Here is a 13,160-nt window from a genome sequence, read left to right as displayed (position 1 = left end):
CTAACCTTTATTCATTGTTTTTTATTTATTCTATTGTCAGTGCAATAAGCCTGTGCATATTCTCATTTGTCCAGGTCATAGTATCTCAAAGGAGGTTAAATCGAAAGCAACTGGACTTAGTTATTTCAACGTCTTCCTAGACAAATAACTAGTCCAGCTTTCGATTTAACCTCCTTTGAGATATTCAATTTCAATGCACTAATTTTTACTATTTTATTTATGTCTTGCTGTTGAATGATGTTGTTTATTGTGCAGCTGAGAAACTGAATTTCCTTCGGGATAAATAAAGTATTTATCTATCTATCTGTTAATAATAAAAATATAACAACAAATTAGACAAAGGCTCGTTGTTATTTTGTAATTTATCACATGTACAGTGGCATTCAAAGGTCTGTCCCCCCCCCCCCTGGTCCAAATGTCTGTTACAGAGGACAGATAAGTTAAAAATCTATACAGAGGACAGTAGAATAGAATAGAAAAATATGATAAAGTGCTCCTATCTGTGTTAGACTTTTACCTTTTTACGTAGATATTTTAAGTTCATTGTAGAGACCACAATTTATTTATACTACAACCTACATCTTATAAAACCTTTGAAAATGGTGTATCATCATCAGCCTGTGCCACTGCCTGCATGTTGTATAGTGACGTACTGAGGTGGTTCATGTATAAATCTTGTAGGAAGCCTATAGACTTATGTTAATTTATTCTTCTACAGCACAGTAGAGAGCTATTTTTAGTCAACTATGTGTTTAACATCTTGACACTTTGCATTAAAAAACAAAAAACAAATGAATAAATGAATATATAATGTGGTGCATTTCTATACAGTAAATAAACCAAGGAAGTATTGGCTCCATCACAGCTGCTGCATCTAAACACTGTTCATGTTAAAGCGCTGAGCCTGGTACTGATCATCACACTATAATGTAACATCTATCTATGATCAATGTTCACATGTTACTTTTTATTTCTGTCTTATATTTTTATCTTTGTTTTATATCGTTTTGTGTTTCTATATTTTGCATATTTTTCAACTTTTTTTTTATTTACCTTGTATGCTACAATGCTACTGTAATACTGTAATCTATCTATCTATCTATCTATCTATCTATCTATCTATCTATCTATCTATCTATCTATCTATCTATCTATCTATCTATCTATATCTAAATAAACATTCTGATGTCCTGCTCATCTTATTATTTTGATTTATTCATATGATAAATAATATGTTATATTTGTATATTTATGTAAAACAGCTTGAACTTTATTTTAATTTTTTTTTAGAAAAAGAGTAATGATCTGTGCAGAGGAAGATGAAGTCGTTCAGCGCCACCTACCGTCCACTAGCAGAGCAGCAGGGACATGATGTGTTTTTCACAGACTGGGATGTTCAGTTGAAGCCGAGCAGCGACGCTTCACGTCCTGAGCTGCTGCAGGACCGAGTCCGAGTCTGCACAGGAAACACTGGACCAGGACGCTTCTCTCTGTGTGTGCGTGTGTGTGTGAGTCTGAGAGACACAGAGAGAGGCAGCGTGTGTGTAGGTGTGTGTCTGTGTGTGTGTGTGTGCAGGCTGTGAGCTGAATGCTTCCTGTAGTCGGTGGGAACAGCTGGATGCTACTCGGCTAACAGGCTGCAGCCCAGTCCGATCTGATCTGATCTGATCTGATCTGATCTGATCCCGCTGCAGCACCGCAGGATGGGACAGTGACGGTAGGAACAGCCGCTGCACCGAGCTGCTGCTGCTGGGGCTAGTGGGGCTGTTGTAATGTGCAGGGGTGGACAGTAACTGAGTAAATCTACTTGAGTAGGCTACTGTAGCTACTTAAGTAGGGGAAACCGGGGACAGTTGCAACACTTTTTGCATTTGGATTAGACAAACCACATTTTGATACAATAAACTTACATTTGTCTGTTAATAGTCAACACAATTAATAGATGATTACAGAATCCACATTCTTCACAATTTGCATTTGAGTGTAAAAGGAGTCAGATGTTGCAACATGTTACAAATACAATATATTTCATGTCTAGTAAAAAGATTATTATCAAAAATGTAAGTTCTATAGTGTTATTTATTCATCAGCTTTGATCAGATGGTAATTACAGTATAGATTTGTCTGGATGAGGAGGAATTACTGCATGTGCAGATGTCAAATATTCAAATAAAAAAAAAAGACTTTCAGTGACAGGATGAATGGAATAATTTGTGAGGGAATAACTTTTATATTGCCATTGTCATTTATTCTCTCATCATTTTAATATTAGCAATACAACAGTAAAAAAAAAATTAATGTCAAAATACTGTTTTGTGGTCTGTTTTTATATTCATATATTGAATATAAGCCATGATTAAACTCCATGTGCTAAACAAAGTGCTCTTGATACATGCTAATCATATCAGCTTAAAGTTTACATATCACTCCTTTAAACCATAGAAGTTTGAGCAGAATCACAAAAAGAGTGACAACAGTTTTAACAAAAACAAAGCTCAAGAAAAAAATACTTTCATACCTCAAAAACAGTTTTTTTGCAATAAAACCTGGAGCATCTTTTGAATTCAACTGATTTTTCTTTGCAGGGGGGTTGGGGGGTCCAACTAAGCTTGTGCAGTGTGAGTATCATCACTCTAGCTTGTTCATGATTGGAGAAAAATGACATGTTGCAATCATCCCCTGCTGCTACTGACCCTGGTCTCCCCTACATATCCAGAGGATTTGTACTTTACTTGAGTATTAGATTTCTTTGGTACTTATTACTCTTACTTGAATACATTTCCAAGACAAATATTTTTACTTTTACTCGAGTTAATTTCTAGGAAGGCTGAAAAATACCGGTACTCGTTACTTTCAGGTCTTTTTTTCCCCTAAAATCCTATTGGACACAAGCTGTGTTTGTCTGTGAAGGAAACCCTAACCCCTAAAAGCAGCACATCAGTGCAGCTGAGCAGCAAAGAGTTCATTCTCACAAACAAGAGTTAAAAGCTCCTTAAATTCATTTCGAAAAAAATTCATTGATGTGAAAAATAAGAAATTTACTCTGTATGATCTCCAAATAGCCCCTAAGTACTTTAATTGCAGTAGAAGACTCTCTGTACTCCTCCCGTTAGCAACGCCAGCTATAAAAACTGTGTTTTTCCTGCACTTTGAAGGGCTGGAAAAAATTATATTATAGTGAACAATGGAACTGTGTATTATTTTCCAGGTAAAACCTCTTTTAGGCCGTGAAAATAGGCCGTTTCTTTGGGTCTGTTCACAACACTGTATGTTGTAAATCTCTGGGCAGGGCTATTATGGGCTGGCGTTGCTAACGGGAGGAGTGCAGAGAGTCTTCTACTGCAATTAAAGTACTTAGGGGATATTTGGAGATCATACAACCCCACTTTAAAAAGATGCTACTATCCCTTTAAAGTCAATTTAAAAGCATGTACTTTTGGATACTTAAGTACCTTTAAAAGCAAGTACTTTTTTACTCTTACTGGAGTAACGTGTCGACTGAGCTGAGTGTGTGTGTGTTGTGTTTGCAGTGACCCTCCAGGATGAGGAGCCGCAGTAACTCCGGCGTGAGGCTGGACGGGTACGCCAGGTTGGTCCAGGAAACCATCCTGTGCCACCAGGTGAGAGGAGAGAGAAAGTTCTGTCAGATTTCATGTTTAAATATGTAAATGAGGCAATATCTGATGAAATATGCGCTAGTTTGCATACATTTCCAGAACAGAAATCTGAACAATGGATAAGCTACTAAGCTACTTTCAAAATTCTTGTTTTATTTTGTTGACATATTACAGAGTCAGAGGTTTTTCCGGAGGAGGATTTTGGATATCTCTTTTTATCACTCTGTAAATGAGAAAATACTGTCACCAGCCCTAAAAAAAATCTAATTTCGCCACGTTTTTAGGAATAAAATGTTGTATAAATGAGGCTGTGAATGACATATCAACAATCCCCTCTGTAAAAACCTTCAGAATATAGAAAGAGATCAAAGTGGAAGGTTTGGTGTCTGGAAGTGCTGCTGAAGTGGAGATTTCTAGCTCAGAGTCTGAGTCTGAAAAACTAATTTTGAGAAAACACCCTTTAAAGACTTGGACTGTAAAATTACATAGATTGTTAATTGTACTTTAACTATTGGTTGCGGTGCGGATACGGAGAAAATGACCATTTTAGGAGAAATCTACTGACGAAAGAGACAAAATAAAGTAAAATAACCTCCTTAATGTGGATTTTCTACCATTTCTTTTGATTTTTCTGAAAGAATAGGAAGAAAACGAGCCCAAAATCTCAAAATTGAACAGCGCATGAAAAAACTGTTATTGCCTGTAGTGTCTGGCCTTTATATACAATATGATATGATATGCAAACTAAAACATCCAAACAAAATCAAGCTTTAATGAAGACTTCTTTATTTTAGTTTAGTTTATATTATTAATGCCTGTATTTTTTCCCTCACATCTAGTATTATTCCATCATAGAAATAATAATCATGCGATGTAGGAAAGTCAGTGTCCTAAAAATACATGAAAATGTTCAGTTTTTTGTTGAGCAACCTGCAGCCACACCAGCAGGAGAAAAGTGAGTCACAGCCACCATGAGTTTGCAGCTTCACTCTCTTTAAAGTCAGTTTTTTTGTTGCGAAATGTTTGTGAACTTGCAGACAGATTCTCTCAGTTGAGAAGCTGCTGTCATGTTGTAAATGTTCTGACTTATTTATTCAAATGAATATAAGCAAATGAGTTCAGCTCCAGTGAACTGGTTGGTTGGTTGGTGGTTAAATAAGGAAGATACAACAATACAGAGCTCAGTTAGTCCTACTGTAGTTTATTATATATGTGTCATATTATATTACATCCTCATTAGTTTGTTCTGACAGCTGTTTTTGAGAAGTTGAGCTTTGCAGCACTTGTTGCTCATCGAAGCAGAACAGTAATAGATCAAGAGGGAAAAACACGGGAATGCCTCTTTTAGGAATGTTGACTGACTCTATAAAAGGAAACACAACTCTACTCTACTGTACATGCACCAGAGCTTTGGGGCTTGTGTGTAGTTTTGTGTGTGTTTTGTGTTGTGTAGTGTTGTGTAGTCGGTTGGACACATGCAGACAGATTCAGGTTGAACCAGATCAGAGTCGAGCAGCAGCAGCAGATAAACAAGTGTTGGCCAAAGTTCAGCCTCAGGAAACTATGCAGCTTTATCTCAACGCTCAAGTTCACAGTCGACAGCTGCACAAGTTCAACACCGTGACCCCACAGAACGTATATAGGCGGTAGGTCGGGTTTCAACAACAAGGCAACTTTAACTTAAAGAACTGAAAGTGAAACCATGTAAACTACTACAGTATAACATAACATTAAAGGGATAACATTTTTTTTTTTTTACGTGTCTTGCCTCACTCCCGAGTCCATGACCAGCAGATAGACACCATCCTTTCCACTGTGCGTGCAGTAACAAGGGAGATAGAGCCGTATCGCCCGTAATTAGCTTAGCTCAAACGCTGGAAGTGTATAGGTAGTGTTAGCCTGCCTCCTACCTGAAGTCGCTAATTAGCTTAGCTCAAACGCTGGAAGTGTATAGGTAGTGTTAGCCTCCCTCCTACCTAAAGTCGCTAATTAGCTTAGCTCAAACGCTGGAAGTGTATAGGTAGTGTTAGCCTGCCTCCTACCTAAAGTCGCTAATTAGCTTAGCTCACACGCTGGAAGTGTATAGGTAGTGTTAGCCTGCCTCCTACCTAAAGTCGCTAATTAGCTTAGCTCAAACGCTGGAAGTGTATAGGTAGTGTTAGCCTGCCTCCACCTAAAGTCGCTAATTAGCTTAGCTCAAACACTGGAAGTGTATAGGTAGTGTTAGCCTGCCTCCACCTAAAGTCGCTAATTAGCTTAGCTCAAACGCTGGAAGTGTATGGGTAGTGTTAGCCTGCCTCCTACCTAAAGTCGCTAATTAGCTTAGCTCAAACACTGGAAGTGTATAGGTAGTGTTAGCCTGCCTCCACCTAAAGTCGCTAATTAGCTTAGCTCAAACGCTGGAAGTGTATAGGTAGTGTTAGCCTGCCTCCACCTAAAGTCGCTAATTAGCTTAGCTCAAACACTGGAAGTGTATAGGTAGTGTTAGCCTGCCTCCACCTAAAGTCGCTAATTAGCTTAGCTCAAACACTGGAAGTGTATGGGTAGTGTTAGCCTGCCTCCACCTAAAGTCATCAGAGAAACTCTTCAGCAACTCTAAAGGGAAACCGGCGGCCGATCTTCGTCTCAGAGCTGACAAAACTCTCCGGTAAGGCATCTTGAGCGGTCAAATGCCGCTAACGGGACAAGATCGGTCAAAACGGAGGGTTCAAGCAAAGACGCTTTATTTTGGTTCAAGCTAGCTACATCGAGGGTAGGTTAGCTTCCTGTTTCAAAGTAAAAGCACAAATTCTATCGTCATGGTTTTCTGTATGTAAAGGGAAACGGGTGTTTTATTTTGTGAAAGTAACCGGAAGTGCGTTGGTCACAACGGCTAGCTTGAGTAGCGCCAAATTCGTCCAAACAAAATAGTAAACAGCTGGTATTTAGACAAATTAACGACACACTGCTGATCAAACGGCTACTTTCTCACCTAAACATGTTTGAAATGTGGATAAAGTGATATATTTACAGAGTTTAGAGCTAAAATGAAATCAGCTTCTGACTGCTGATTTCAGCTCGGGTAGGAGGCAGGCTAACACTACCCATACACTTCCAGTGTTTGAGCTAAGCTAATTAGCGACTTTAGGTGGAGGCAGGCTAACACTACGACTTTAGGTGGAGACAGGCTAACACTACCCATACACTTCCAGTGTTTGAGCTAAGCTAATTAGTGACTTTAGGTGGAGGCAGGCTAACACTACCCATACACTTCCAGTGTTTGAGCTAAGCTAATTACGGCGATACGGCTCTATCTCCATGGTTACTGCACGCACAGTGGAAAGGATGGTGTCTATCTGCTGGTCATGGACTCGGGAGTGAGGCAAGACACGAAAAAAAATGTTGGCGTATCCCTTTAAGAGATACTCAAATATTTTGACTATATTTGATTTTACATATTCATAAATAATGCTCTGAAATTAATTCATGCATAATGATCGTGACAATCGTAATATAGTGATTACTGTATTTCTCTGACAATAATCGTACCAAGAAAATGTATAATCATGACATCCCTAGATCTACCTCCACTACACTGCTCTTTTACTTGTGTTTTTTTAAACCCTGAGTATCGTCTGCAGGCTGTTGGGAAAATCTACCTGAGAGACAAAACCCAGGAATAAAAACCAAGACGTTCTGATGACTCTTTTATTCTAATCGTCAGCAGCTGCTTCTTTCATAAAAGATACGACTGAGATAATGGACACGGATGTTAAACATGTCCGTGTGTGTGTGTCTGTGTGTGTGTGTGTGTGTGTGTGTGTGTGTGTGTGTGTGTGTGTGTGTGTAGAACCCGGTGACCGGCCTGCTGCCGGCCAGCGCCCAGAAGACGGACGCGTGGGTCCGGGACAACGTGTACAGCGTGCTGGCGGTGTGGGGGCTGGGCATGGCCTACCGCAAGAATGCTGACCGAGACGAGGACAAGGCCAAGGCCTACGAGCTGGAGCAGGTGTGGTGGTCTCACACACACACACACACACACACACACACACACACACACACACACACTGGGTTAAAGGGATAGTTCAACATTTTGGCAAATTGGCCCATTGCCATAACCCCTATAGTCATAGCAGTAGGTTCGTTAACTTTAATTGTTGGTGCAAGCTATTTTTAGAACGGCGGAGCAGAGCCGTGAGCTGCTCAGAGCTACGCTACGGAGGCTCATTATGGGATTTCTTGGTTTCACCTCATCAAACTCATCAAATACACAATCCAACAACTCCACAACGCTCTGGTGGACAAGTTGTGAACACAGAGTTGTTTTAGAGGGAAATTCATGCAAAACCACTGATGCGTGTTGCCTTCAGGGACAGTTTTTCATCAACAGTCTCTGTATTTCCCTCTAAAACAACAGAGCGTTGTGGAGTTGTTGGATTGTGTATTTGATGAGTTTGATGAGGGAAACCAAGAAATCCCATAATGAGCCTCCGTAGCGTAGCTCTGAGCAGCTCACGGCTCTGCTCCGCTGTTCTAAAAATAGCTTGCACCGACAATTAAAGGTAACGAACCTACTGCTATGACTCTAGGGATTATTATGGCAATGGGCCAATTTGCCAAAATGTTGAACTATCCCTTTAACAGATTGTCAGCATAGTCGTGTCAGGAATTAACTGGGATGCTCAAAATAAAAAGCTAAATATTATTGCAAGTGAACTCATTTGGATTTTTAGCTGTTGAAGTAAAAACACAAATGAAAAATATGACTTTTGTAACCGAGGAGCAAATCAATAGATTTAATTTCACTTCATTCATTACTCAGCCACAATGAGTCATATAATAATAAACTGCAGTTTGTATTTGTATTTGTAATGACTTATTCACTGCAAAAACTCAAATATCTTACGAGAATATTTGTCTCATTTCTAGTCAAAACTAATCTCATTCTACTTAAAATCAGACTCATCACATTAAAAGTAGCTTGTTTTTAGACACTTTTTACTTCTTTCAAGCAGATTTTCACTTGAAATAAGTAGAAAAATCTGATAGTGGAGCAAGTTTTTCTTCCTTATTACAAGCACAAAAAACTTGCTTTCACTGGCAGATTTTTCTATTTATTTCAAGTGAAAATTAGTTTGAAACAAGTGAAAATTATCTAAAAACAAGTTAATTTTTAGGTGATGAGTCTTATTTTAAGTGGAAAGAGTTTAGTTTTGACTAGAAATGAGACATTTTGACAAGAAATAAGACAAATATTCTTGGAAAGATTTTGAGTTCTAGCAGTGTTTCCCTAAAGTCAACTGAGTTTAAACAAACACAAGAAGGTCACAGCGCTCACTCACATGAACTCTGGAGATGATGGAAATAAAATGAGATTATTGTTGTTTAGTGAGATAAACATAGAAACCATTTGGATCACGTGTTGTTGTACTGACGAGTGGTTTGTGTGTCTGCAGAGTGTGGTCAAACTGATGCAGGGCCTTCTGCAGTGCATGATGAGGCAGGTAAGACTAAAAAAAAAACACATTCTTTAGTTAAGATTTGTAACACTTCTGGATCTGTCAATTTGTACCTTTCATTTTTTTTATGTAAATTGTTTTTCTCTTTTCTTTCTTTCTTTCATTAATTCAGTATCTTTCATTTTTCCATGTTAATTTGTCTTTTTTTCTTTTCTATTTTTTATGTTATGAATTTCTGTATTATCGACCATTGCTGTTGTTGTTTTTTATAAAGGGGAGGCGTTTTCATATAAAAGCCTTTTTTGGCTTCTACCTCTCCTGCACAATGTTTAATTTCGTTATTTTTATTGTTTATGCAGGTTATATAATGTGCAAATAATTACAAAATAATAAAAAGACTCAACTGAGCTCACATTAGAATAACAATAATAATACTAATACTAATGTTCCTTTGTGTTTGTGTTTGTGTGTGAACACTAACGTCATGTTGTCGTCACAGAAAATCCCATAATCCACTGCTGTGTTTCTGAGAAAGCAGCTGTGTGTGTGTGTGTGTGTGTGTGTGTTATCTGAGCTGCTGCTGGTTTTAGGCAAACAACATATACAGTAGAGGTGTGTGTGTGTGTGTGTGTGTGTTATCTGAGCTGCTGCTGGTTTTAGGCAAACAACATATACAGTAGAGGTGTGTGTGTGTGTGTGTGTGTGTGTGTGTGTCTGTCCACAGTCGACTGCACGTTGACCTCAGGCCTCAAAGGTGGTTTTAGAAAAACTAAAGATTACCAACGTCTGAGTGTAGTGACGTTGTGGTTTTAACTGTTTCACTTTTCCAACGTGTGGAAACAAAATGAAGAAGCAGAATTTACAGCGACGTGTTGAAACGCTGCAGAAGCTTCATGATGCTTTAAAGGGATAGTTCAACATTTTGGCAAACTGGCCCATTGCCATAATCCCTATAGTCATAGCAGTAGGTTCGTTACCTTTAATTGTCGGTGCAAGCTGTTTTTAGAACGGCGGAGCAGAGCCGTGAGCTGCTCAGAGCTACGCTACGGAGGCTCATTATGGGATTTCTTGGTTTCCCTCATCATCAAACTCATCAAATACACAATCCAACAACTCCACAACGCTCTGGTGGACAAGTTGTGAGCTGCACATTCACCACGCTATAATAACACAACGTTACCACACAGAGTTGTTTTAGAGGGAAATTCATGCAAAACCACTGATGCACGTTGCCTTCAGGGACAGTTTTTCATCAACAGTCTCTGTATTTACCCTGGAGAACAAGTGTCAGTGTGAATGTGAACACAGGTGTTTACTGGGAGTTAATGTTAGTTTTTATATTTTGAAACAATGTTCAGGTGCTAAGCTGAGTCAGAAGTTCAGGTTTAAAGATCCTGAAATTGTACATTGAGTTTAAAGTTCACTGAGTTGATTGACAAAACAACAAAGTGATGAGGAACAGAGAAAGTAATGAACAGATCGATCAATAATAAAGATGATTGGGACTTACATTTTCTGTCTTTGTGTGTTTCCAGGTGGAGAAGGTGGAGAAGTTCAAACACACCCAGAGTACCAAGGACTGTTTACACGCCAAATACGACACTCCCACCTGCGCCACGGTCGTCAAGGACGACCAGTGGGGACATCTCCAGGTGGACGCCACCTCCATCTACCTGCTGATGTTGGCTCAGATGACGGCCTCAGGTACTTTACACATTATACATTACTGATGCATTGCAGACATAAGTGGAATTAATATACTGTATATATCCAGGACGACTGAAAACGACTGAGCGCAGATTTGTAATTTCAGGTGTGAGTGATTCAAAAAAAGATCTTCTACTATGACAAGATGTCTCACTACGAGCTGCTTCAATGATATGAAATGGTTCAGCTTTACTGGTCGTGGTCACCTGTCTCTCTACATCGTGTTGTGAATGTGTGTGTGGATTTATAAATGTTGTCGGTGGACGAAAGTGAGATATTTATATTTTCTTATAATAACATTAAATATGTACACAGCTAACAGTCATATTTAACATCACAGATGTTCAGAAGAGATGTGTCTGGTGATAAAATGAGTCCAATATTTACTTCAGTGACTCTGGAGTGAAAGAATCGACCAGAATCTGAGCTCACGTTCACTTTTCCCATTGGAGTCAATAGACTCAAGACCTGCTGCTGCTGCTGGTCCCCTAAAGGGGGCGGAGTCACGGTCTGCTGGTCTCCTAAAGGGGGCGGAGTCACGGAGAAACCCACATGACACAGATACAGGAAACTGTCTCAGCGGGGCATCTTGTTTCTAAAACATCTTTGATTCAGATAAGAGCACATCCAGGTTTTTTTAAACAGACTGCGGTGTAAATCACTGATTGACTGATGAAGAAGCTGAAAAGCTACGTGCTGCAGCAAACTGCTCCCTGAGCGAGCAGCTGCTCCGGTCTGAAGCGGTGGTTAAATATTTGCCTCTGCTTTCATAAAACTTCAACCAGGATAACTAGTAGGGCTGACCCAAAAAATTTGAAGCTTAGAAGCTTCGTTCGTTGCCATGGTAATCGATCATGAAAGTCCGTGATCGATTTTTTTTATTTGTTCCTTTTTCCCTTTTTGACACCTGTTCTCATCGGCAATTGTTACATTAAAATGATTAGGCGACTTGGCATCCTGTCTGATTTTGGAGATATGCAGTGTTTGTTTGCCATTACTTTCATTATTCCCACTACGATCGTGCACCCCCCCCACCAGCCGTCGAAGCTTCAATTTAAATAGATTTTATGTCCGCGAAGCTTCGATTATCAAAATATGATAATCGGGACAGCCCTAATAACTAGGAGATCTCGGCTGAATCTTGGTTTTGTGTAGAGATGCACCGATACGATACCCGCATCGGATATCAGCTTCGATATTGACTAATAGGCTGGATCGGATATCGGATGAATGAGGCCGATCCAGTCATTTCTTTTTTATTAATATCATACACAGCAATACAGTTACAGCGACCTAGTGTTATTTATTTCTTTTTGCTGCTAATGTACACTTTGTTATTTGTTAATAGATTATATTAAGTACATTTATATCTGTGTTCATTTGTTACTTTTTTTTTAACAAGGCTAAATGTTTATGTCAAACCTGATGCCTTCACTCACATGGCGAGGTATACTACTACGCTTCATTCATTCAACAGTCGTATCGGATCGGTATCGGGTATCAGCCGATACGCTCAGCCCAGGTATCGGTATCAGTAATCCAAGCAATCCTTCTTTTTTAAAAGAAAGTAACTGTAATCAGATTACACCAATTTAAACTGTAACTATAACAGAATACAGTTACTCATATTTTGTATTTTAAATACGTAACGCTGTTACGTGTAATCCGTTACTCCCCAACCCTGCACCAGGATCAGTTTGCTGTGATGGGACATGTCAGAGCTATGTCGGCATTTATTTTGTTGAGTTTTATTTTGGTGAACTTCCTCTGTGCATTACATCACTTCCTGCTTCACAGGGCACGAGGGAGAGGATCAGTACCAGAGGAACCAAACTTAATTTGGTTGAAGTTTATTCTCTGTGAACTGGTTTTACTCTGTGATGTCTGATTGGTCGACTTCTGTTGGACTTTGGCTCCGTTTAAACTGAGTTTATTTGACAGGAAGTTTTTCTGACCATTGTTCTGATGTTCACATTGTTTTATGTTCAGATTTCCTGACAGAACGGAGGATATGATGTGTTTAATTTCCGTGTGTGTGTGTGTGTGTGTGTGTGTGTGTGTGTGTGTGTGGTCGTCCTGCAGGTCTGCGCATCATCTCCAACCTGGACGAGGTGACCTTCATCCAGAACCTGGTCTTCTACATCGAAGCGGCCTACAAAGTGGCGGTGAGTGATGATGTCATCTGCTGCGTCGAGTCACATTCAAACTGTTTAGAAACGATGTCATCGTGACCTTTCTCCTCCTGCAGGATTATGGGATGTGGGAGCGAGGTGACAAGACGAACCAGGGCATCCCCGAGCTCAACGGCAGCTCCGTGGGAATGGCCAAGGTACCGGATAGATCATATCTACATCAGTGCTGCTCTACGTTGTCAACGACGAAAATGTCCCAAAGCCAA

The 13,160-nt window shown here is 39.6% G+C and overlaps 1 protein-coding gene across 2 annotated transcripts in view; it reads left to right on the top strand.

Moving 5' to 3' along the window:
• The first annotated feature begins 3,510 nt into the window (after nucleotides 1-3,510).
• Nucleotides 3,511-13,160, top strand: part of LOC146989419 (phosphorylase b kinase regulatory subunit alpha, liver isoform) — a 44,391-nt gene continuing 34,741 nt past the window's right edge. For both annotated transcript variants that reach the window (XM_085805113.1, XM_085805104.1), the window contains exons 1-6: nucleotides 3,511-3,620; nucleotides 7,447-7,605; nucleotides 9,053-9,100; nucleotides 10,591-10,759; nucleotides 12,845-12,927; nucleotides 13,011-13,091. In XM_085805113.1, the coding sequence (XP_085661239.1) occupies nucleotides 3,543-3,620; nucleotides 7,447-7,605; nucleotides 9,053-9,100; nucleotides 10,591-10,759; nucleotides 12,845-12,927; nucleotides 13,011-13,091 (618 nt within the window). In that variant the 5' untranslated portion in view covers nucleotides 3,511-3,542. The remainder of the gene's footprint in view (nucleotides 3,621-7,446; nucleotides 7,606-9,052; nucleotides 9,101-10,590; nucleotides 10,760-12,844; nucleotides 12,928-13,010; nucleotides 13,092-13,160) is intronic.

The sequence above is a fragment of the Trachurus japonicus genome, chromosome 3, assembly GCF_045865225.1.
Source record: "Trachurus japonicus isolate A0001 chromosome 3, Traja_1.0".
NCBI lineage: Eukaryota > Metazoa > Chordata > Actinopteri > Carangiformes > Carangidae > Trachurus > Trachurus japonicus.
The sequence above is the reverse complement of the archived record's forward strand: the minus strand, read 5'-3'. Positions and strand labels throughout refer to the sequence as shown.